Here is a 27,611-nt window from a genome sequence, read left to right on the forward strand (position 1 = left end):
TTGCTTATCCCCTTATTTCAACTATCAGGAAATAGAACTGTATATGTGGGCAATGCCAACCTCAGAAATCGTTTGCACACCCAGGACAGATACAATCATACCATCTGCTCCTGGAAACCTAATTCTTATAGATTCACATTCTCCCTTCATGATATTATCCACATTTCCCACTACTGAAATTAACTCTAACTCACTTTATTTTTATTTTCCCCTCTCCTCATCAGGTCCATATTCTTCAGCAACAACTCCTGCTCTGTCCTGCCTTTCACCATACAGCCTTATCTTATTCTTTTCTTAGTTTGTCGTGCAGAATATCTTCCCCCCAACCCCCTTCCTCTTGGAAATCACCTGGTGGGCCATTGGAGCTACGACTGAAAGGCGTAACTCTACAGAAATGGCTTTCAGAACTCTCTCAAGAAAGAATCTCACTTAGCCACCTAACCTTCTTCCACATATCATGCAGACACAACTCCGTCACCCTGTTCTTTATTCTACATTCCAGGTTTCCCGTGCCCTCGGTGTTTCTCTCCTCCCAAATGCAATCATCTGATTTCTTCCTTCTAATAATTAGGAAGGACTAAACTCGAAGTATAAAAAATAAACTCGTTTATACTATAGAAGGGATGCCTATTTGTTCTTCATGCCCTCATCCCCTGACAAAGCATCCAAGACAGAAGACAAAGAAGATGAGAGACCCATAAGGAATGTAATATCTAATTGGAGGCATCTAGACTGCAGAGGCTAACTGCATGGAGCAGCCATACTCCCTCCATACCATCGCAGTAAAAATCTCACACCCACTGGTCGGGTATTAGCCCATAATCTCCCAACCATTGCCAATGGTGTCACAATCCGTATCACTCTTGCTGCCCATACCACACAGGGTCAGCAAACACAGGAAAAAGAGAAGGTTTCACCACAATTAAGTAGTGTCACAGCTGTGCCCAGCACTGTCTCCACTTACACCAGCAGTCTACCAAGAAGTAAGATTAACCTACTGATGCCCTCAATAGAGGCATAAAATTCAATTTATAAATTGATAATAATCCTGTGTGCAACAGCTCATAGAGGTCCGAGACCTACCACCCAACTGCTGGCCTCATGTCCACATGTCTCAGCAGAGGTAAACGATCATCCATCCAGAATGGAGGTAACGTGTGGTAAGCACAATGATTACTCTCAGCCATAGAGACAAAAATATGAAAAATATTCCAAAAAAAAAAAAAAACTAAAACTAATCTAACCACTACCATATAAAGTGCTGATTGTCACAGTTAGAGGGAGACCCAAAGCCAATGACAAGGTGATAGAAAGTATATGATCGTAAGAGAATGAGACATTTCAAAATGCACACGGGTAATATTGCAAAGTAAACAGTAACAAAAATGCATAATAGATAGCATAGTCGCGAACAATAAAACAGAAGAAAAATATGTATTATATTAATAGAGAAGTGGAAGGATCCAACGTGTGAATAGAAATATTAATGCTGTTGTTGTTTTCTAATGCCAGGCATTTGACAATGAAGTCATTTGACCTCTTGCACTCCAATATTTTTCAAAGATATTATCATGACCAGCCACTGAAGCACAGATTTTGAGATGTTCCGAATCCATTTCTTGGTTTGAGTTGCACAATGGACAATTAGGGGACTGACACATTCCAATTCTATGCAGGTGTTTGGCCAAACAATCATGGCCTGTTGCCAATCTAAATGCAGCTACAGACGATTTTCGTGGTAAATCGGGAATTAACTGTGGATTTTGATGCAGAGAGTTCCATTTTTTTCTCTTGGGATTGTGTTATTAAATTTTGTTTGTTGAAGTCTAAGTATGTAGATTTAATAAATCTTTTCACAAAGTAATACGTAGATTTAGTAACAGGTCTGTAAGTAGCAGTGCTGCCCTTCTTTGCTAAAGCATCTGCATTCTCATTTCCCAGGATTCCACAATGGGATGGTATCCATTGGAATAAAATTCTTTTATTGGGTGATATTGAGAGAGCATTTTAGTTATTTCTGCTGTTTGAGATGAAGGTGTGTGTTAAGAGACTATTGATAGAATAGCTGCTTTGGAGTCTGACAACATATAACTGCATTCCTAAATTTATTGATGTGGCATAGAAGATTCCTGAGACTTTCCCTTATTGCAATGATTTCACCATCAAAACTTGTTGTTCCATATCCAAGAGATCTATAAAGTGAGAAGAGACAGCACGTAACACCTGCACCAGCACCTTGTTCTCTGGAGATCAAGGATCCGTCGGTGTATAAATGAAGCCAGTTTTGTGGAGGGTACCTAATATTAATTGTCTCTAAAGACAATTGTTTCAGTATTTCAGTGTTTACTTCTGATTTCAGTAGAAATATTAATGTTGAGAAAACAATACTTTCAAAATGTAAACTAGTATACCATACATAAAGTACATGTACGGTATGCACCAAAACAAACAGTACTGAAATTATCCCTCATCTGCTGTCCACGTTTCCCTAGCAATGAAGAATTTATTTATTGTATACACAGGGGGTGTAGTCGTAAATAAAATATTACCAGGGCGAACCGCAAAAAGTTTTTTTTTATCTATATTATTATTATTATTATTATTATTATTATTATAAGCCTCGAGCACAGTAACGGTTAGCGCAAGTGACCGCAAAACCAGGTGGCCCAGGTTCAAATCCTGGTCAGAGCAAATTACTTGGTTGAGGTTTTTCCAGGGTTTTCCCTCAACCCAATATGAGCAAAATGCTGGGTAACTTTCGGTGCAGGACACAAGACTCATTTCACCGGCATTATCACCTTTATTTCATTCAGACGCTAAATAACCTGAAATGTTGATACAGTTTCGTAAAATAACCCAAAAAAAAAAAAAAAAAAAAAAAAAAAAAAAAAAAAAAAAAAAGATTTGCCAAACAAGATGCTCTTTTTTATTTCAGCGTTAAAATAAATAATACGAGTAATTGTAATGAAAATAAATAAAAAGCTATCCAAAAGTTTATAACAATTTTAATTAATTGCTACTGTTACATTTACAATTCATAAAGAAAATTAAGAACAAATACAAATTGTTCCTCTTACTACAAGAGTCAAAGAGTCATGTTACAGTTTATTCACAAGGGAACTTCTATTCAAATCAGATATCAAGTAAACAATTAGGTAATCTTCGCCATTAGTACACATAATTACAGTAGCTGGCAAACCATTTTGACATTGTATTACTGGATTAATCGAAGGGAAATATGCCAAATGGTTGCCGACCACCATAATTATATGTAATTTTACATTTTACCAAAAATTATCGTAATGCAGGAGAGTGGAGCCATTTTTCCCACCTTTTTTGTGGGAGAGAGATCCCAAGACTTATTGTGCTTAACCACTACTTTTATGTGGGAATGAATGGTTGTAGACTTCGAATGGTCACTTTCTTATAGATATTGTGGCTCAGCTATATGATGCCATCCATTGATTCAGCCATGTTCGCTCAAGGTCTGATGAAGTTCCGTTGAAGGACCTTTCGCCCTCCAAATATGTAACTATGCCATCTCAGACTGATACCATTTCTACGCCAGTCACAACACTACATCAAACTGTGTACCATTTTCGTAGATACTACTGAAATGGTGGTGGCGGTGGGCAATAGCGATTGTGATAGTGGTGGTGATAATGATGATGATAATGATAATGATAATGATAATAATGATAATAATAATAATAATAATAATAATAAACTTTCTTACATGAGGTGATAATGAACTAAAGATGAATACAGAACCTATGCTAACATTTATTTTTTCCCCCCATTCTTCAAACAGTAACGAAATTCGTATAAACCAGACAATTGGTGGCAGGAAAAGGGTTAGAAAAAACTTTCAACACGTATTTAAAATTCAGTTATGCAATATATTTGTAACAAAATGTTATTCTGTAAAAATAAATCAAGTAACTAATAACTAGAGTAGTTTCTACACAATTGCATAATCATTTCACCATGAATTTATATACACTAGAAATACAAAATCAGAACGAATTCACAAAAATTGATCTACTTTAATACTAACATCATATACTTCTTTATCAAAATGTACTAACAATATATTATATATACAGAGTTCGAATTAATGAGGTAAAATAAAAGCTGGTGTGTGGTGGAAGCTAATATTTGAGTCAGAAGTGCAATCCATGATGGACAAAATAATATCTACAATCACAAAGCAACAAAATACCCTCACTCTCCACAAAAGTTTAATTCGAACTCAGTACACATGTCTTTACCTATCACAGATATTCAATCAGATACAGTCAATATAAAAATTCTATGCTCGGTCTTCTTCATACTGGATTAATCATCTTGCTTCATCTTTATAATAACTTTCCCAGTAGACTTCTTGTCCAAGACATACTGCATAGCTTCGTTTACTTTTTCCAAGGAAAACTCTTTTGCAACTACCGGGTTTATCAGTTTCTGATCTGCCATGTCAATGGCATCTTGAATAATCTGTCTAGAAAGAAACAATAATTACAAAATTAAGAGAATTCTCTCCATCAGTTATGTAACTGCAAATATGTTCAAATAATAATGTCTATGCCGTGTGTAATAGTGTTCAGTAGGTACTAGCGAAAAAAAAATGTTTAAGCACACATGATTGCAATTCTTACATCATTAGTACATCTATAATAGCCAAAAGAATGGACGAAATTGTATGCACTTTCCTTCGGTGCTCTATTATAACTGGCTTAATGTTTGCTGTAAATTCTAGTACTGAACAATATTTCAGTATTTATACTTAATATTTTAGCAAACTGGAAGAGAATTTGGAATTTTTATACATTCCTTCTATAAGAATTGGATATATATATAATTTATCTTGGATTCAGTGGCAGCTGCTCCAAATGAGCTTAAATGCTACAGCTCATTTTACATTTTAAACGTACACTTTTCTGATTTATACAACAAAGAGCTAATTTCCTTACTACTCTGCTCTCTGATTGGATAATCCTACTTTCCTTTCTAGCACATGAGAAAGAGAATAAATTTAGTTTCTACGTACCATATTTACTCACATAATTTCCTCAATTTTTTTAAACAAAATTTGGAGACAAAATTTGATGTCGGTGAAATGATGCGAAAAAAACAAAATATTTATGTAAGGAATAAAAGGATCATAAATAACATCATTTATATCTACTAATCAAATTAATGTTCAACATCGAATAACTGCAAATACATACAAAATTCAAGTAATTATGGGCAGTTTTGTAGCTTTTTTTTTGTACTGTTGTACTATGTGTAGCAAGATCTTGACTTAACTTGATTATGTTGTTGATCTTTGCGCATAAGATAGCTATTGGTACTGTATCAAAATCAACTTATTTATTATGTAAAGAAAAGTAATGAACATGCATGTATTTTACATCCACTACTGACATCAGACAACAATTCCAGGTCATCATCTGTGTCATTGAAGGAGTCATGAGCACTTTTCACTCTAGAAGGGATGGATAATGATCTCAGGTTTTATATACGAGTACGAATTTTTACAAAATTTCAAATCTTCACAGAAGATTTTCTTAAAAGAAAAATGGATGTCTAATTATTTTTAATGTAAGCAGGGGAATTACACAAAAGAAAAGAAAATTCAAAGAAAATATATCTTCCAACCTTGAAGGAAACAAAGTATTGTAATATTCGGTATTAAAATGGGGAATGAGACTCTCTACACATTGCATTTTGCAGACGACAAAGTGATTTTTGCACAAGATAAAACTGACATAGACTATATGTTGCAGAAATTAGATGAGGAGTGCAACAAATGGGGTTTGGACATAAACCTATTAAAAACCGAATATCTAGTAGTAAGATGCTGAGGATTTCCAAATAAAAACAGGAAAAATAAAAGTAACAAAAAGTTTAAAATACCTGGGAATTAAAATAACATCAACTGGTAGAAGTAATGAAGAAATTAGTGCTCGCTTAGGTCAAGCCATAGAAGTTACCAGACAATTGAACAGTATATTATGGAGCAACAAAATAAAAAAGAACAATAAAATTAGAATATAATATATAAGACAATTGTACAGTATTGCATTATATGGGGCATACTGTAAGAGGTGAGCAAAAGAAATAAATCTAGGATTATTCCTATGGAGGTAGACTACTGGAGATGCTGCTACTGACATACACAGCATGATAAGACTATAAATGTGGACATTCAGAACGAGATGGAAATTGGAATAGATAAAATTCAAACAATCTAGGTTAAAAGGTTTAAATTGGTTTGGTGATCTGCGAAGGATGAAGTATGGAGAGATGATCAAAAAGGTATGTGGACACCACTCAAGAAAAGAAAACAAGGAAGATATAGACATTCATGGAAAAAGAGATGTCAATGATGTGGTGACATCCAGAGGGCTAACATATGAAGATCTGTATTAAAAAAAACTCGCCTCTACATACATACTTTGAAGAATGGAATTACACGAGGAGGGAAATTACACAAGTAAATATGGCATATGTTCGCTTCCTTTCTTTACTTTCAACTTCAGCATTCTCAAATTTATTTCCATATTCAGATGACAAAATGAAAAATAAAATATACCATAACAGAAAATAAAAACGCAGAAAGGAAACAACAAACTAACACAAAGAGGGGATGAGAGTGAAAGATATAACCTCTGAAACAACAGGCTTCAACTCAAAACAATATAAACAATAAAATAAATCAGTGGATACCAGAACCTTACTCATACTTTCAAACTCTTTACTTACTGGTATCCTCTCCATAAAAATCTTAGACAAAACCGAATTGTGAATGTTACTACAATTACTATACTTTTGTACGAAAATCGTATATTAAAATGGACAGTTACCTGTAAACATCATGATTGGATCTTCTGTAGTTCCGAAGAGATACACCTATAAGGCTAAATGATGATGGAAGAAGTTCACTAGTATTGATTGCAGGAACAAGCCTGGATGCTGTACCAGCAACTATAACCACACCTTCAGGCGCAACACTAAAATAATTCAAAGAAATAAACATGTATATGCCATTAAACTGTTTATATTACTCCATTTTATCTCTTAATCTAAATCAGACTTCTTTCAAGACACATGCAATGTAGAAATTACTGCCCAACAGATATTCGTAAATAAATTATCTTAAATAGCACATTTTTATTACTACTGGTACATATCAAGCATCAATTAAATTAAACAATATTTTAATTGAAGTTTTGTTAAACTATCTACAAAAGCTTTCTTTCACGTACTTTTACTTGCACAGTGTAACATTTTCACTGCTAAACTTGTCTCTACCGACTCTAATAACTAGTTCAACAAGCCGTAACTAATTTCAACATCATCAGACCTTCCTCCACCACTTAAGTGACTTCAAACAGATTTTTTTTATCAGAAACTGAAGGACAAAAAGCCTTCTCCACAAATCGAATTCAATAATTTAGAAGAAAAGGCTGTAAACAGAGGCAGACAGATTGACAGATAACATGTAAAAAACTTTTTTTTCTGTACCTGGGATATTCAAAAGTGTAATTCACAATTTATATTTTTTGCAGCATCACGATATTTTCTCTATAATTTTTATCATACAAATCAAACTAAATGGGTCAGTCCTGCCGAATTTCAATACTACACTGTGGCAAGCATATTGTCAGCTCTCATGAATAACATTCTTGCATTTTATAGCACTACAGTCTGGCAAGTAACTTTTTATATACCTAGTAAATTCTTTATTTGAGGAAATGGAGAGAATCTTACCTGCATTTCAGAGCAGTTGCTCAAAATGTCCTGCATTACCTTCTATGCACATGCTGCTGCATGAGGTTCTGAGACATTCACAAAGATTATCCTCACTAATATTGTATATTAGCCCATTATTTCATCCTTATAAATGCTTATTACATACAGTAGAAGCCTAATATAGTGCAATTTGATACACTATGGATTCGAATATAATTTGGTGAACAGTATGTTCCCCGAGAAAAAACATTATTAGTGAAATTCTTAATTGTATAGATTCAGTAAATTAGTCTGCTTTACAATTTATCATTAACCCTATCTCAAGTTGAGAGGGAGTCCATTTCTAGCTCCCTCATTACTGTAATTCAGCATGACTGAATATTTTGATTCTGAACAGTTTTGTAAACAACATTGAATACATAACAGTTTTATAACCAGTTAAGTACAAAATAAAAAGTTGACTCTGCAGCAGCCAATTTCGACTGTTTTCTCAGAAAGCCTTCTTGACATACCATTTTATTTTTAGGTTCACGTCTCATATCACTAGCACACAACTGAACAATCATATAGCACATTTGTGTAGTACTGGATTCTGAGTTCAGACCATATGTCTTGATGTCTCAGAAAAAAAAAAAAACATACTTAGCGAGTGATAAACTCAAAAAATTGATTGTGTGAAGAATGGTAGTCAAAAGACAAGTTCATCTCAGAAGGAGAAATTAAAAGGTAGATGAATTAACATAAACTTATAAGCAGAACCTGGATTTACATGCATGCAAATATGCTCTACAAAATTAAATAACACCTAGTAAATGTTTTTACTTTTAAATGAAGTAATGATAGCAGTTTTTTAAACCTTAATGCATGAGCAATTTGTTGAAATTTACGAAAAATCTTATACACCACAATAAAACACAGTTAAACAACTAACTTGAGTTTCACTATATTACTTACATGTATAATTTGTATATTTTACCCACATTAAAGCTGAGAATTTCAGGTAACTATGAATGTCATCTTCACGTTTTTCATGGTGAAACTCTTAATTCTATCAGGAAACAGATTCTTATAGCCTACTTTGAGAATGACCTCTCCACATCACGAGAAGTTGAAGGTGCATGTGATAACTTCATATTTTGTCTTATGTCAACTCCTCTTCTAAAGCTAAGTGTACACAGGCAACAAATTGTTGAATGACATTTTTATCGTCAACCTTTCTGGATGGCGACTGCACTTAACAGTGAAAGGACAAAATTGTCACGTTGTTGGCATGTGTGTCCACCAGACACAGTTTTGTTGTCAGTGTCATCATGAATGTAGTAGAAGTAACTGTTATTTATTTTGGATCTTGTAGACTGGAATTGAAAACAACACTGTGAATGTCAATTTTGGGAACATCCTATTTACAATGAAATATCACTTGGAAAATTTTATAGAAGTTTTCAACGTTATAGGAATTATCCTGATAAGGTTTGTACTACTAAGTTATAGAACGAGAATTTCCAGTTTTGATGAACTTTTGGCCCTAGTTGGACCCTCAATTGCTTGGCAGGAGAGCAACTGGAGAAGAAATGTGTCACAGCTCGTCATATGGTTAAAGCCACCTTTAAAATTTTAGCATGGAAGCCACTAACACCAGCATACCTCTTTATGAGTCGATTGTAAGGCCTACTTACACATACATAATTGTTCTGCCCATGGGCTGATATTTCACTGCAAACCCAGCATTCTCCAATCTTTCCTATTTTCTGCCTTCCTCTTTGTCTCCACATATGATCCACTATCTTAAAGTCGTCTATCATCTGATATCTTCTTCTGCGCCGAACTCTTCTTCCATTCACCATTCCTTCCAGTGCATCCTTCAGTAGGCAGTTTCTTCTCAGCTAGTGACCCAACTAATTCCTTTTTCTCTTTCTGATCAGTTTCACCATCATTCTTTCTTCACCCATTCTTTCCAACACAATTTCATTTCTTATTCTGTCTGTCCACGTCACACGCTCCATTCTTCTCCATATCCACATTTCATAATGCTTCTAGTCATTTCTCTTCATTTCGTCGTAATGTCCATGTTTCTGCCTCATACAATGTCACACTCCACACAAAGCACTTCACTAGTCTTTTCCTTAGTTCTTTTTCCAGAGATCCGCAGAAGATGATCCTTTTTCTATTAAAAGCTTCCTTTGCCACTGTTATCCTCCTTTTGACTTCCTGGCTGCAGCTAAGGTTTACTCCTTGTTGTATAATTACGTACACAGAAAAGGTGGAATAAATTTTAATGATACAAAGTTCCTCTTCAGCCCATCAACCCATGCAATGTGCGAGGAACTTTCTTAACATTGAATGTGGGGAATCACTTTGCAGAATACTTGATTTCTCCTCTGAGTAGCGTTTCTTGGCAGTATGGAAAGTGTAAAAGTTAATCTACTGGCGAAAACTGAAAATTATTGTGGGCATGCATAGGACTAAAGTGGAAGTTTTTTTTTTTTTTTTCGTAAGTGGCATTTTACATGCATTGGTTTTATACTTAGCACAAGCTGAAAGGTTTGTACGACATTTTTCAGAAATTTCAAAGTATAAAAAATCTCTAGACACAAGGGAAAGTATTATAACATCAGTAATACATTTCTTTATTCAACACCGCTTAACAAAATTATCTTTTGGTACAGTGACACATACCATAATTTATTACAAAGTCTTTTATTCAAGTTAGTGTTACTAAAACCAGCAAGTCAGGCTCATTGCTCCTAGCAACCAACTTACTTTACAGAATATTCTTATATGATATTTACTGTATATTATTTAGTACCAAATCACTGCCGCCACCATCGGCAAACTGCCTCTTACTCCCGCTCGTTCTCGTAGACGAGACTAGCTGGCCGATAACGCCAGTTCCGAGAATTGTATTCTCGAGACTGGCACTCTCGGGAACGAGGAATACCGGGTCCCGGCCTGTTATCGCACGGCCGACTTATCGTTACGAAATGCATACACTGACTGCCGGCTTAATTGCCGCTCATCACTGCAATTCGTGACTCTTTCTGAAATATTAATGTTCATAAAGTAATTTAAGAAGGCACAGCAGTGTGGTATGCAATAATACAGCACATTGTGATTGTCGACATTCTTACAGAAGTCACACTATTTTAATGAACTATTTATTGCCTTTCCGGAGAAGCAAAATAATGCAGCACTTTCAGCCGTTACCTAATCCTAAGCTAGTCTAAAACAATAACAAGTTATGGTTGGAGCTATGATATACTTTCTCGCTATCAGCATTTTGTTGACATTCCATATTTAATCATTCGATAGTGTTTTGTATACGCTATAGTAATGGATATCACACGACTGTATTATTATTATTATTATTATTATTATTATTATTATTATTATTATTATTATTATATTGCGCGTTCACATCTGGATGTTTCGTTGTTATGCAAGGGCATCTTCATCAGCATGGGTCATTATTGCGCTGTGTAAGGGAGAAATAAAATAATACTTATTTATATTATTATAAAGAACCAAAGACTCTGACAAAAGATATTTTTGTTTCCCAACTGATAAAATGCTGAATGTGAAATGGAAACACTTTTGCAAGGGAAGGACAGAATTACGAAATAGAGTAGAGTATATCCTTTCACAAATTGATCATAATTACTTACAAACGCGTTTTAAGGAACCCGGAGGTTCATTGCCGCTCTCACATAAGCCCGCCATCGGTCTCTATCCTGAGCAAGATTAATTCAGTCTCTACCATCATATCCATTTTTATATTAGCTTTCCATCTACGTCTCTGCCTCTCCAAACGTCCTTTCCCTCCGGCCATCCAACTAACACTCTATATCCATTTCTGGATTCACTCATACATGCTAGATGTTCTGCCCATTTCAAACCTCTGAATTTAATATTCCTAATTATGTCAGATGAAGAGTACAATGCCTGCAGTTCTACGTTGTGCAACTTCCTCCATTCTCCATCCCTCTTATCCCCAAATATCTTCCTAAGAATCTTATTCTCGAACACCCTTAACCTCTGTTCCTCAACGTGAGAGTCCAAATTTCACAACCATACAGAACAATTGGTAATATAACTGTTTTATAAATTCTAACTTTCAAGTTTTTTGAGAGCAGGCTGGATGACAAAAGCTTCTCAACCGAATAATAACAGGCATTTCCCCCCCCCCCATATTTATTCTGCGTTTCCTCCTGAGTGTCATTTATATTTGCTTTATCATAACAACAGAGAATAAAAGAGGGTTATTATTATTATTATTATTATTATTATTAAATTAGTTACTTTACGACGCTTTATCAGCTGCTATAGCTATCTAGCGTCTGAATGAGATGACAATGCCAGCGAAATGAGTCTAGGGTCCAGCGCCAAAAGTTACCCAGCATTTGCTCTCAATGGGTTGAGACGAGAAACCTCAGCCAGATAAAGGCTGGTTCATAATAAACCGGGAACGGAAACGACAACGAGAAATAATGTTAAAATAAATGTATTTAAATGTGAACATTCACAATTAACGAGAAGATTGCCGGAGCCCGGAAACGGGAACGTGAAAGTTAATTGTGAATGCTCACATTTAAATGTATTTATTTTAACAATATTTCCGTTATCGTTGTCGTTTGCGTTCTCGGTTTATTGTGAACCAGTCTTAATTTGTCCCAACCAAGATTCGAACCGGAAGCCGATCGTTTCACAGTCAGGTGTGCTAACCGTTACTCTACAGCAATCATTATCATTATTATTATTATTATCATCATCATCATTATATCATTATTATTAGTATTACTGTTATCATCATCATCATCATCATTATCGTAATCATTAGGATGATTAAGATTATGATTATCAGGATTATTATGATGGTTATTATTTATTACTGTCTTGTAAGTTATCATTAGGTACCGGTACAAGTATTAGAAATCTGATTAATTCTTAATTTGTTATTCTCGTTCCTATAACATATAGGATAATTATTATAAACCATATAGGTCTATATAATTTTATATTGTAACATGGCTAGAATACAATAATGATTGTTCTGTAACAATAATTTATAACGTGCACACCAATAGAAAGTGTAGTTTTCTATAGTATAGGATGGTTCACAATAAACCGAGAACGGAACGGAAACGAGAACGGAAATAATGTTAAAATAAATGTACAGTATTTAAATGTGAGCATTCAGAATAGTTAATTGTGAATGCTTACCTTTAAATACATTTATTTTAACAATATTTCCGTTCTAGTTCTCGTTGCCGTTTCCGTTCTCGGTTTACTGTGAACCAGCTTTTAATATTTTCATGTTTCATATCATTGTGTTACAAACTACTTTTTTATTTAGTTGCTATAAAAGATAGCCTAATTACTGTAAAGTGTAAACCATCTTGGACTATATAGCCTCATTTTCAACTACCTGTATTAAAATACCATTTAATACTATCCGTACAATAACGAGTTTTCATGCATTGAAGGGTTCCGTACAAATTTTACGGAACAAACGTTTGAGTCATGAGTCCTGCACTAACAGGTTAACTCGCCGTTATTCGAGAACCAGTAAAAATTTTGAGTGGCCATCACTTTTAAAAGTATTTCCATCCTTTCTCAACATTTCTCTCGCTTTGACCCCCCATCTAACGTGAAAAACAAAAAAGTTTGCCGCTTACCAGAGGTGAAGTCTGAACAGATCAATCTCCATCGAAGTTAATATATATTTTTTTCACTTTCAAAAAAAGATTTTCAGTTCGATTTGTTTTTCTATGCTTTCCTTAGACATTGAGCTATCAATCCAAAAAATTACAGCGTGATTGATTAAGTATTATAGGAGCTACGACATGATATATATTTAAAGAATCAGGAAGTGTATAAGCCAATGCTTCCTATAGAAGCACGGGCCGAGCGATATTGCTTTCTTATCATTACTACAGTCCCACCTAGACGTCCGAGACTGTCGGGAATGACCTACTATCGGTAATCTCGGGACCAAGAGAATCTCGTGTTCTCTATCAATGAGTAATTTGACTACGTTAGGTACTCGTGCACTGGGCGAGACTGAGGTGATTACGCAACCGAGAACGGGCGATAATATGAGGCAGTCTGCCCGACTCTAATCACCACCACCACCACCACCACCACCACCACCAGTAGCACGTGACAACATGTGTCAAAAATGCATTCAATTTCAAAACATCGTAGTTACTGTATGTCCAGATTTTAATACCATGCAAGATTTGTATTAAAAACTAATTTTTAGACAACATTATTATTATTATTATTATTATTATTATTATTATTATTATTATTATTATTATTATTATTATTGACTTTTTTAATGGAACTGGTTACTATGAAGTAATCTTTAAAGGAGAGTTGTATCTTTCAATGAAAGGGAAATTGGAATGTGCAATTGTCCGATATCTCCAAGAAGTTCTTTGTATATAATGTTCAAAGTTAGTGTTGCTCAATTTTGCCTTGTTTCGGTCCATTTATGACTTGGACTTTAACACTATGTATTGACTTCACCCTGCTTAAGTCGACATAAGGTATGGCATAGTTAAATACAGATAAAACCCAACTGTCTTTAAAGTTTGTCCTTGTGGTTTTGAAATGCTCATAGCAAAGGCAGGACGGACCAGAAATTTATGATGTTTTAAATTTAAGACATATGGGGATCATTTGGCATGAAATCTATTTCAGTAAATAAGAATGGTTTCTCCCTTTGCTCCTCCTGTGATACGTGATGTTACCCCTTCCTCTCCTGATGTTGGCCCTTACCATTCACACTATGTTTCCATTTTCTGACCTCATGCCATTTATCTCAAATATGTCAGCTGTTGGCCATCTTTCAGGTCGTCATTGCCTTGTTCCAGACTGCAGTGGTCTAGAAATACTGGTACTCAAAATGAAACAATTCACAAAAACTCAAATTTGAACTATTTAAGCCAAATTGTTAAGAGTAATTATTATTCATTCTCTATTAAAACAGTTCGCCATAATTGCAAAAAACAAATACATTCAATGGCGAAAAATTAGGTTCCTTTAATGAAATTTACAGCTTATACAGTTTTCCTATGTATTTCATTAAGAAAATTGCACTATGCATTCAGTATTGAACAATTTGATACATTGTATGTAGAGATTTTTTTTAAAGAATTAAGCGAGTTCCTGTGAAGAATAAGAATTAAATTTAGCAAAGCATGTCAGTTCAGGAAATTCTTTAAACTGTCCAAAAATTACTGTTTTAATATATTGTAGACCTACTTTAATTTGTTCACGTTTAAATACGCTATAACCAATGCAACTTTTGATGGCCTTCGAAATTTTACACAAATATCCAGCTTAGGAATGTTTGCGAAACCGAATGTATTCATTCGCGAAAAATAAAGCAAATTTCGTAAAACTTACAGCTTGTAGACTTATTTGGAAAATTTCACTCAGCATTCAATATTGAACATTTTGATAGAAACATTATGCACATTTTCTTTTATAATTGAATTGTTGGATAAAATGTTGTATTATGCTAAGGGATTTATGAGTAGTGACGCCCTTAGGCATTGATAAAATTCCCCATCCCCTTTCACAAAAAAAAAAAAATTAAACAAAGAAACTAGAGATCGTGGGTCAGTTGACAGAACTGTTGTCGGTGAACATGGTCCCATCTGATTATTCTATGCGCATCCTAGTCGAAGATGCACAAATCTATGCACTGTTGTGGACCCTCCACAACTACTTCAACTGCTGAGACACAGTTCTGTTGTGCTGTTGTCTCTGTACACATGCTCATTCAAACTTATTGAACACACTGTAACGGCAAAAATGTCATTCAAGAATTGGTCGCCTGTGTACACATAGCCCAATTCTGCTACTTCACCATGTAAAAATTTTGCTATATTACAAACAGAATGATATACAGAATTTTTTGCAAACACTAACTGAAATGTTTCAGAAACGATATTTTGCAATTCCGTGTGTTTCAGGTGTCAAAGCATCAGGACAAGGACTCTTGCAGTGGAGAACATTGTGCTTTCATTTTTGTCACTGTTTCAGATAGACTGACTCATATGGTACTAAAACAAATGAGCTGCCACATTTACAGAGGGCGAGAACCATTTCTTATTCATTAAGCTTCGCAGAATTGCTGAATCTGCCATTTCTTTCATTGCATATATATCAGAATATGTTCAGAATACGCAAATTTTATACTGAAATAGGAAAATTTGCATGCAATGTAAATAAATCTTAAACTATGCAATCATATGCACCAACAAATATATATTAAGTAATTACTATTGTTATGATAATCTAAGACAACCACGTTTCCATATGTTAAATAGTTTGCATACATACGGATTTTGCATATAAATCCGTAAGTATTGTCACTTTACAAGTCACCTTCTGATATACCGTGATTTAGCTCTAATGCAAGAGTGAAGTATGCCTCCCAACAACCATGTTATATCGAGCTTCTACTGTAATTTAATAATACTGTGTTTCGATGGTTGTATAGTCTCGAGAAAATACCACCGAAACTTATGTAAACACAACTCGTATGACTTACTTATTCAGTAGACAGGCTTCAATGAGTAAAATATGCTACTGTATTGTATATTAACCATGGTTCAAAATATATATTTCTCAATTCAGGTCATACAATGAGTTCAATACTGTAATGTGTAATGCCAGCAGAATTGTATCACAAGTGTAGTGTAACAACTGATAAAGAAAACCAACACATTGTGTCCTCAGTCAGGGCGTAAAGCAAACCTAAGTTACTAGCATTCCAACCGAGCTGCGAGATCGCTGTGTGATAAGTAGTGTGTTGGATTTTTTCAACCTCATATATAAAATGTTTTGGAGGACTTTTGAGCAACTGCACTAAAATTCAAATATGATTCTCTCCATTTCCTTAAATAAATAATTCACTAGTTACGTGAATGATCACTTGCCAGACTGTAGTGTTGTGAAATGGCAAGAATGTTATCTGTAAGAGCTGGCAATCTCTTTGTCAGATTGTAGTAATGAGAGATGACAGGTGTGTCAGTCCCTCTACAATAACAAAGTAAAGCTGCAAGAAGATGACAAATTTAAACTATAAAAAGTTACTGCAGTTATCCATTATCAATGTAACTTATAAAATTTGCGAAAAAATGACTGTAGTCATTCTATATTAATGTATCTTGTAAAATTTGTAGTTGTTTCCCCTCTGTTTGTTTTCATTCTAATATATTTTTATTATCTCTCTGAGAATCATTTTTAGCTTAAAGGGTCGTTGAATATATGTTTGACAAATTGAAAGACACTCACCACTTCAAGATGCTGTTGAATACATCTTTTCCCACAGATTCAAACACAATTTTAACTCCTTGACCATTTGTTACTTCAGCACATTTCTTTATTATATCTTTTGGACTATATGTTAAAGCTGCCCATGCTCCTCTATCACGTAATAATGCTGCTTTATCTTCAGTATCACATACTGCAATTACCTAAGTTACAACAAAACAGATACCTTACACTACAATAAAAGCCATTTATCATTGCTTGAATCAAATAAACAGATTTTAGTCATCAGAAATATGTCAACTGATGGATTCAAACCAAAGTAACAAGAGTTCATTGCAGGGATGATTCTGTGGTACACAAAGAGGCTGTAAAGCAGGATTTCCCAGAGACTTCAGCTTTCCATCACTGTGAATCCACACTGCTCTATATCAGCCATGTCAATGAGTACTTGCTGTAGGAATTTGCTCGCTCTAGCCAGTCCTTGTTGTTCATAGGTACACAGGCATCTTCCCCTCCCACGAATGTAAGGAGGACAGCAAAAGTTTGTATAGTATGGGTGAGTATACATGCCTTTCAATGTTTAAACCAAAGTCCCGCCAAACTTCCAATTAGAACTCATTCATCTCGTGTGTGACAGAAAACTGGAATAACAATACCAGTAGAACAGGACTGTTACCTTTCACCAATCACTTAATCGCTCCCCCTTCCCTCAGTTATGTAACTTTGCTGCAGAGGTCATTTCAATATTTAGAAGTACGTACATACACTTGTGAACAGTTTTTTTTTTTCCACAATGACTCTCAATAAAACTAAACAGACATCCCATTCGACTGACAATCATCTCACATCCATAATGAGACTTGCTAAAAGTATTTTTATCTAACGCTGCGCATATTGACGTGTAGCCATTTGCACCTATGTCTACTTTTCAAATTCAACAATTACATCATTGTTACAAACAAACAGCACCCTACTGAAGCAACAGCAACTTAATGTTCTTCATTTATAGCTAAAAACTTAATTTATAGCTGGAAACTACCTAACATCGAAAGTAGCAGACTTGTCTATTGTATTATACTGTGTAACAAAACGTGTTAAATCTTTATCTTACAAAAATAGATAGATATTAGCCTATATAAGAAAAAACTGACAGTTGAAACGAGTTTTTAATTGAACCAGACAGATACATTTTGAGTCATGAAAAAGCAACATCTTCAGAGAAGAATTCACAATCAACACAAGATACATGGGACTGATCAGCCCGAAACCAAGAAAGACAAACATTTATTAAGGAAGAACCCCAACAAGCTATGGTGCACAGATCTATTGGATATAGAGATGTAGGAGAACTAAGAAGATGGGGAAAAGACTTTAAGAACAATATATAACACTTAGAATCCCTATCTCATGAGAGCACACAAGATATAGTACTGAAACATGGCAACTATGTTCTATGAACTTCTTACAATTCAAACACTTCTTTAACACAATTGATAACTATGAATATTAAACTCCAATCCAAAGGTTAACTACTCACTTTTGCTCTATACACATTAGCTGCAATATCAACAGCTGCAAGGCCCAAGCCACCTGCTGCTGCTGTGATCAAAACTTTGTCATTTTGCTTTAACTTCCCACGACGGACAAGACCAATGAGTGCTGTTGAATATGAGTCTGCTAGTGCAGCAGCTGTATTGAAATCTATTGCAGACGGAAGCTGCCATACATCCTGTCAAACAATGCAATTACAATTAACACATTTTATAATCTTATTAGCACTCTACTTTTGTTACTTGTAATCTGGATCATTGAAGAATATGTTCCACAATGTGCACCTACTTTCTGAATTATGCCTATCATAAACACGTAACTTTCATTCAGTTCTCTGTCAAGATTAAATAAATATGTTCATCCCATATGGACTGTTATAAAAATTTCACTTACCACTCTTTTGCTCGAATATTTCTTAGTAATAATTGAATACCCCCCCCTGGAATAAGGGCATATAGTACATTGTTTCCCTATGTACTTAGACCCTTATTCCAGGGAGGTATTCAATTATTATACTTAGAATCAGGCACGTATCCAAACAAAGTGTCAAGGGTTTTCGGACATCCCCCAAGACCAACGAAAATTGTTGCTGTGACTTGTAGATAAGGCAAATATGAAATTTAAAAATATTCATTTTAATTTATTGTATTCCATATTACATTATCAATGTAGCTTTGAGATGTGGGACAAGTAAAAAATTATACAAAAATATAAAATTCATAGTAAGCAGATTAGTTCAATTTACAAGCATAAAAAAATTCATCAGATGAGTAAAAGGTATAGGTAAGTATGAAAACATTTTGTTAATTCTGTCTTTTCTCTCATAACATAGCATTGTAACACAATCACTACTCATAATTTTTTTGTATCTATTATATTTAAGTAAGACACTTAAATATTATACAGCTTATAACTCCATTAATACACTTGTCAAGGGACTGTGGTCTTAAAGCATTATAAGCGGGACAAGAAATAATTTATGAAATGGTGAAAACAATTTAGACACCACTTCATAAGAAACATATTTTATGATTCATTAGATACTGAGCAAAATGCAACTAGAGCTCATTTCATACGAAAAAAATCTTCGATTGTTGTTTACCATATGTTTTTTAACTGCTATTATAAATGATAACATTTTCTTTGCGGTTCAAATAACTACAGATAACTTCACTTGATATACCACTAGGAGCAACACTAATGTAATTTTTCACTTACAGACAGAAATTTCCAATTTGCCATTTTGCACTATCAAACTTAGGCCTAAGCTTACTACACACTTAACAGAATTCAAAAGATGACTAAATTTACAGAAAGGATAGGAATGTATTGACAGGTAGACTTTTGAGTGTTAAAATCCTTTTCATATAAGTTAAAGGAAAGTATTGGCAAGTGCAACTTCCACTGGAGGTTTTTTTTTTTTTTTTTTTCAGTTACAGGGTGAAATTTCTTTCTTGCACTCGAGGTGCAATGACCCTCAGTACTGTCACAGCAACACATTTCTTCACTATGCTTCAAAAACATTATAAGTTTTGCAATTTATACAGAATTTTTTACTTGTTTCCGATCCGAAAGAAGTGCTACAAGCAGCATTTGGAAGCATTAAAAGAGGGTAAAATTATGCAGGATTTTATATATATATATATATATATATATATATATATATATATATATCCAGGGACCACATAAAAAGAGCATAATGAACGGGATTGCACTATAAGCAGGAACTTATTAACGAGATTTTACTGTAATTATTTGGAAGAAACCTGTATTTAATTTTGAACACCCCACCCTGTCCAAAAAAAATTCCTAGATATGTGTCTGCTTAGAATGACATAAAGGAGAAAATTAGTTTTAAGGAAGTGCAGAAACAAGTAAGATTAACCACCTTTTGAGACATCTTAAATGGCACCAGATAGATTTAAGTCCATTAAAATTATTACTTACTTACAAATGGCTTTTACAGAACCCAGAGGTTCATTAAATGGCACTAAGTTAAATAGATTTAAGTCCATTAAAGTTCTTACTTATTTACAAATGGCTTCGGGTTTTACAGAACCCAGAGGTTCATCAAATGGTACCAAATAGATTTAAGTCCATTAAAATTCTTACTTACTTACAAATGGATTTTACAGAACGCGGAGGTTCACTGCCGCCCTCACATAAGCCTGCCATCAGTCCCTATCATGAGCAAGATTAATTCAGTCAATATCATCATATTCCACCTCCCTCAAATCCATTTTAATAATATCCTCTCATCTATGTCTTGGCCTCCCCGAAGGTCTTTTCCCCTCAGATTTCCCAATTAACACTCTATATGCATTTCTGGATTCACCCATACATGCTACATGCCTTGTCCATCTCAAACGTCTAATTTAATGTTCCTACTTATGTTAGGTGAAGAATACAATGCGTGCAGTTCTGCACTGTGTAACTTTCTCCATTACTATGGATTATTCGTCATCCTGAGATTTTTACTGCATATAGATACAATCTTAAAACATGTACTTAACATGATTTTCTTGAAGTCAAACTGAATCAACAAAGGATCTGAGGAAAATTAGTTAGTTATGATCGAACACTGCTTTTAAACTTAATTTAGAAGCATCTATGAATAACCTCCATTCATCTATTCTACACTCTTACTTTCGAAAATTGAGCACACATACACATACTCAGACTCATACCAAATCATAATTATAATAGGCTATAGCATACCGATGAAGGAAGAATACATTCCTCTGCAAATCCAGAAAAGTGTTCCTTGTTTAGACCAATTACTCTATCGCCAACCTTAAGGCCTCCTTCACTTTTTGAGTCGAGCTCCAGGATTTCCCCACTCACTTCATAACCAGGTATGAAAGGCAGTTTCGGAGTAACTTCATATAAACCTTGACATATCATAATATCGGAAGCATTGACACTACAACATTTTACTTTAATACGAACCTGAAACAAAGAAATGAAACAGGGTATTTGCGTGTATATAGATTTTGGAGAAAAGTACACATTTTGGGAAGAAACAATATCGATCGCTATGAGAAAAAAATGTCAATATGTGTTTGATTTTGAATGACAGAGAGACAGGGTTGCACAATTGTTCCTTGTTTTTTCCCCCTAACACACATGCTGACCTGTCACTCATAGCTAGGTCTATTAACTAAATTCTTAACTCTCAATGTTGCAATGACAAAATCGAAATCTAGCCAAAATAAAATTAATTTTCTCAAGATAAAATATCGAGGTTTTCTTTATGTAGCATCGTTGTCCAAGGACCTTAGAATTGGGATTCATCAAAGATTAAACTTAAATGCTGATTATGAGAAAATTTCAGTAGCCTATACGGATTCCTCACTGACAATTATATCTTAAAATACTAAAAAAGCATGTTTGTCTGCGTTTGTCGAATGCGCATCATCATGCTTACGAAAAGGCACTTTTCAGTGCCAATAATTTATTTTGTGTACACAAGGTTGGAATTTTGAAGTATAAGGAAAAGAAAGGAATCCGTGTAATTTGTCAGTACACGAAAAGTCAATCTATCATATTACGGAATGTAAAGTCCAACTTTTCAACATGATCAAATATTAATAGGCCTATTATGAACTGTATAGCCTAACTGGCGAGAGAGTGACATGGACAATACAATCTAAATTATAACTTCAAAGAAGCTTACTTCGTCTTTCTGTAGCTTTTTTTGCTTCTGTTCTTCTATTACTAGGGGTTGTTTCAATTCATGAATAACAGCTGCCTTATACTTGCTTTTAAACCTAAGTCCTGTCTGTGAACTGATGGCATATATGGGTTGAGTGCTTGATTTTGTATGAAGAAATGTAGAAAACACTTTTCTTACTACAGTACCAGCCATTACAGAAACAACTGACACTATAATGTTGTCACTAACGAGTTGTACACAGCCTGCTCCAATTCATTAAGCAAGACACATTGAATAAACACCAGGCCTACAATCATATACCATTCCTTTTCGGCTCCTCCTAGAGTTATAACATATAGGTTAGAACCAGCGATGCCAACGTTCAAACACAAAATTGTGGAATTGTAATCTAAAAATTATCGAATTTTCCACAAAATTATCGCATACACACAATAATAATAATAATAATAATAATAATAATAATAATAATAATAATAATAATAAATAATAATAATAATAATAATAATAATAATGTACTATAAAAATTTACACAATACTAAATAAATTTTCAGTCGTTTCTCGCATAGAAGAAGCACGGCTTAGCAAACTATGATACAACCTAGATCATAGTATATTAACCTAGATCATCGTATATTTATGATCTAGAGATGCAAGCTTACTGCTGAGTGCTGACTGGGGAATAAGAGGTCATAGCCCTCTTGCTGGGGAAGAATTTCCCCTGAGAATATTGAAGGAAAGGGTACAGATTTATAACGTTATCCAAACCACTAAAAGAATAGAATCATTATCATCAAAAAGATGTATTAGACCAGGGTAGTCTGTTACGATCTTATATTGTGAACTTAAAAGCAAGTTCCCGGTGAGGTTCTGATCAAAGAACAGAATAAAGAATAAACTCAAAAATGTTCCATTAACGTGATAATTTCTTCCTATGGAAAGCAAAATGGAATGAATTTAGAAGAATTACATGATTAACGAAAATTATCGCATTCATAAGCGTCATCTACGCGCATCGCATCCAGTGAGCTCACTGAGTGCATCAAGTAACTATAGCGTCATTGAGTGCATCAGCGTTTAAAATATGGCATTTGGATGTGATACTTTACCGTATAGTTGGCAACGCTGGTGCAACCAGTATGCCCAACTCCAGTCACACGAAATCCGCTACGGTTGCCGACTCGGTACTGAAGAAATATGTTAAGCCGCAATGATCGTAAGCACTCGCTGAAATGGGTAGAGTGCAAGGAATGCAACAAAATATGCTCCGTCGTGCAGGGAGACAGCAACTAGCTAAACTCTAACTCGTTGGGAGACAGCATACCCGTCAGCAGCCACGGGTGCACGCTGGTGCTGTAGAGACCTGCGGGTAAGAGACGCTAGCCCGAGAGTGCAGTATGCTGATGACCGCTGTGTTAAGGGATAATATAAAGAGATTTTATTGTGCTTTCTGAAAATCAAAGTTGGGAGGCATATTAAATGTATTTTATATTTATTGACAAATGCTTATAAAAATGTATTTTGTAAATATAAATATAAGTAGGGCCTAATGATATCGAGGGCATCGTGCCAGACGGGCGTATCAACAAAACTGCAAGCTTACATTAAAGCCATTTAAAGCCGTCTCATAGCTCAAGTCTATACTACATACTAATAACTAGCAACTAGCTGACTTATAAACTACACACTAGAGAGCTTTGAAAATGTATGCTGAAATCGTGGCCTTCTTCATAGACTATTTTTCTGAAAACCATGAAATTACGGTTTAGCACTAAATTAAGAAGACAGTGTCCTAATGCAGCTTAATTACGAGTTATCAGTTGTTATTTTTTTAAATTCTAATTCTGTGTTTATAAACAGTTTTCCAGTAAACAGTTCATGAAACTTGATTCTCAGGTTTATGAACTAAATGGTAGTTTCCTCAGACACTAGAAAATATACGTAGAAAGATGTAGAATTGTAAAAGATGTTCAAAAGATATCTATGAAAATTACGTTTAGTTATCAACAATCGAAATATATGTGGAAAAGATACCTACGGAGGCGACTGCGTAAACAGGGTTGAAAGTGTTAAATGACGGTCCTTTTAAGGGACAAATCTTGAGCATAGTATGAATGGAAAATATGTCCCCCATCATTTTGTTCCTTTGCGCTTAGATTTCCCAGAAATAATTATTTTACATAACAATATATAATTATTTATTATATGTATAATTATATATTTAATACTATTTTACTACATTTTTACTGGGGGTTCACGTGCTCAAGTGCTCTAATGGAGTAACCTATTTTTTCCAGTAATAAAAATTTAATTGCCAAAGAATATTTAAAATCTAATAATAGTCAAACGCCAAAGAAGACTATTTTAAAATTAGACATACGAACGAAAAATACATAAATAAATACCATAAAAATTGCAATTCATTTAATTAAAAAATAATAATAAAACAAAAGCTTTTCAACGTACTGGCTCATAACAGCCCACGCCCAAAGTTATATTGCTGTGTTAACAATGTATCTTTCGCAACTATACAAGCCATATTATTTCAATGGTGAACTTGAACTTACCAAATAATAATAATAATAATAATAATAATAATAATAATAATAATAATAATAATAATTTTCCAAAGCGCCGTTGCTTCGTCGACAGGAACTCACTGACGACTTTCTTGGCGTCAATATTCCTGCTTCCTTCACTTTCAATGACGAGTATAGATAATGAACTCATTGTCAGTCTCATCTGCTACAATCTACATTGTACTATGTAGCTGAACTCTTTACTAACTTTTAGCTTACTGAATGAGCGCTCGACCGTTGCTGTAGTGCCTATATAGTAAACTGCAGAACTGTACACAGATCAGGAACACTGCTGGCAGTAGCAGAATTGTTTTACAATTAATAATTCGGCCAGTTCCTTTATTGTTGAAAGTTTACGAATCTCTTTCATTATTATGGATCGAAAACTAAAATCAGTTGTTGAGGAAAAGTAGGGGATAAATCTGTAGCATAATATTCGCAAAGTAAATCTATGTTGGCTTTTTCGATCATTTACTTCTCAGTTAAGATGCTGAGTTTCAGCGAGAATTTAGCTGAGATGTCGTTCATGCTTCCAAAATGTAGGACTACTTTAAGCTGCTGAATAATTATGATATCCCAGCAGCCATTAAAATCAAATACCGTACTCGGCATCTATCTTCTGCGTTCTGTAATCGTTCGTCAACTGCCAATTCATCAAAGAACTTCTTAACATGTCATTGCCGTGTTGTTTTGAAAACAGGGTCTACTTCCCAGGAATTTGAGATTTCCTCTTTGCTTCCTTTAAAACAGAACTCCATGAAGCTCATGATAATGAAGTTATTAGTTAGTGCGAAATGAGGACAGAGAAAGTTGAACACGTGTTGGAGAAGAGGAATGAGGATTAACGTTGCGTCATCGGAAAGAAAAATATTATTGCAACTTGAGAAGTGATTGTTGAAAGAAACACAACTATTGTAAGAATGCTGTAAAGAGTATGCATTTGGAATGCATGAATGATGCAATATGAATGTTATTCAAAATTGAAATGATGTCTTCAGGTATAATGGACCTATTGAACGGTTTTCTGGCCCCCTTGAGCCCATGGAGCTCCCAGCATCGCGGGTCCTGAGAGCTCGTCAGTTATGCTCCTGAGTTGAGTAAATTGTCTAGGATAACCCATCTTGGAGAAAGACATATCAAATAATGGTGCAGATGAAAGAAAACGTTCTTATCCATAGTAAGTTGGCTTTTCAAAGGAGCCTCGTTCTGCTTTCATCAGAATGTCATAAACAGCGTGCTGAACCCCTTTCCTAGTAGTCGCACGATATGCCATCATTTTCATTGAAAGGAAAGCACAAAATGATTTGACTTCATATTGTTCCACATTGGTGTTTAATCTCCCAGCAGTGGCTTGTAAAATTCCAGCGGCGATTACCAATAATTTTGTACTATCATCTTGATTTTTCGCTCGTTTTGGAGCCCTGCCTCATCTTGCGTGTTCGCTAACACGTTTCGTTGTTTTTATTACAATATATTATTATGATTTATATCTCCAAGATTCCACAAAACTGAACATAATTTATATGCTTCTATGAGGTCCAACATTTCTACTTCAGATCACTCCATGCTTGAGATCTAGCCGCTTCTTGAGAAAAACGGCAAGGAATCCGTCCACACTGTGGCAACGAATCCCTTTAGGTGCATCTATACATTCAACTTTTCTTTCAACTTAATCATTCAAGAAATGCATATCAGAGTGAATGAAACGCATTTCTCCATTTAACATTAAAGCGCATGCGGCAATTAAAAGATACCCACCGCCCGTGGGTATCTTGTGCGTATTTCGTTTAACAGTAGCATGTAGCGAGCAGCGACGTGAATAAACTGAAAATTCTTTTGTTTGGTGATGCTGGACTTTCAAGCTGAAAATGGCGGCAAGTATGATTAACTTTATTGAAGATTATCACAATTACGAGTGTCTATGGAGCGTTCAACCACAATTTCGCTAATCAAGTAGGCCAAAGTATTGAATTAATATTTAATATTATGCAATATCTGGAAACCTCTTGACTCTAAGTGGTTATTTTAACCGTGGAAACAAGTCGTAGTCACAAGGACTCATGTCAGGGTAATACGGAAGATGTTCCAATACTTCCCAATCCCATCTCTGTAGCAATTCAGCCACTACTTCTGCGACATGACAACGAGCATTATCACGCAAGATGAAAGGTGGATTGCCTCTCAAGAAATGTGAACGTTAGCACATAGTAGAACATGCACGCCAATGTCAGCAAGGGTTACTTAAAGCTTGTGGCAACGATGCACTACCGTAACAGACGGTTGCAAGATGAGTCTCTGCATTTCATATGGGTCAGAATGAGACGGCACATGTGGCTCACACAGGTCGCCAGTCCATTTGTGACGAACAAGTGGAGTTAGTGCGAATTCTCCTTGCTGTGACTATCGCTGGACTGTACGAGAAGTTGGACTCAGTTATCAAACTGTGTGGCACATCTTGAAGAAAAACTTCCACATGAGAAAAATTGCAGCACCATTGATGAGACGTGGGCACGAGCATACGAGCCTGAACTAAAGCGTCAGTCTAATGAATGGCATCACAAAGGATCAACACATCCAAAAAGTGCATGGAAGTCATTTTGATAGTGGCATACGACAGTGAAGATGTTATCATTAGCCATGCCGTACCTCAAGATCAAAATGTCAATGCAGCGTACTACCAACATTTTCTTGAACACAAACTACATCTAGTTATGCAGCGCTAACGTCCCTCCACGGTGGCACAATATTTTAATATACGGTGTTTA

General features: G+C 34.9%; 1 protein-coding gene across 1 annotated transcript; it reads right to left on the reverse strand.

Annotated features, from left to right (window-relative positions):
* Positions 1 to 3,878: 3,878 nt before the first annotated feature.
* Positions 3,879 to 22,660, reverse strand: LOC138694584 (quinone oxidoreductase-like protein 2 homolog). Its single transcript, XM_069818453.1, has 6 exons — positions 22,271 to 22,660; positions 21,313 to 21,543; positions 18,581 to 18,772; positions 17,065 to 17,246; positions 6,867 to 7,013; positions 3,879 to 4,498 (listed from the first exon to the last, which is right to left on the reverse strand). The coding sequence occupies exons 1-6, from the start codon at positions 22,460 to 22,462 to the stop codon at positions 4,339 to 4,341; spliced, it is 1,104 nt and encodes a 367-aa protein (XP_069674554.1). The 5' UTR covers positions 22,463 to 22,660; the 3' UTR covers positions 3,879 to 4,338.
* Between the last annotated feature and the right edge of the window lie 4,951 nt (positions 22,661 to 27,611).

Source organism: Periplaneta americana, chromosome 2, assembly GCF_040183065.1.
Source record: "Periplaneta americana isolate PAMFEO1 chromosome 2, P.americana_PAMFEO1_priV1, whole genome shotgun sequence".
Taxonomy (NCBI): domain Eukaryota; kingdom Metazoa; phylum Arthropoda; class Insecta; order Blattodea; family Blattidae; genus Periplaneta; species Periplaneta americana.

Coding starts and splice junctions, on each gene's coding strand:
- LOC138694584 (XM_069818453.1), bottom strand. CDS start 22,462: ATGGCTGGTACTGTAGTAAGAAAAGTGTTTTCTACATTTCTTCATACA. Junction 21,544..22,270: donor AAAAGCTACAGAAAGACGAA/GTAAGCTTCTTT, acceptor TCTTTGTTTCAG/GTTCGTATTAAAGTAAAATG. Junction 7,014..17,064: donor TTCAACAGCATCTTGAAGTG/GTGAGTGTCTTT, acceptor GAATTATTTTAG/TGTTGCGCCTGAAGGTGTGG.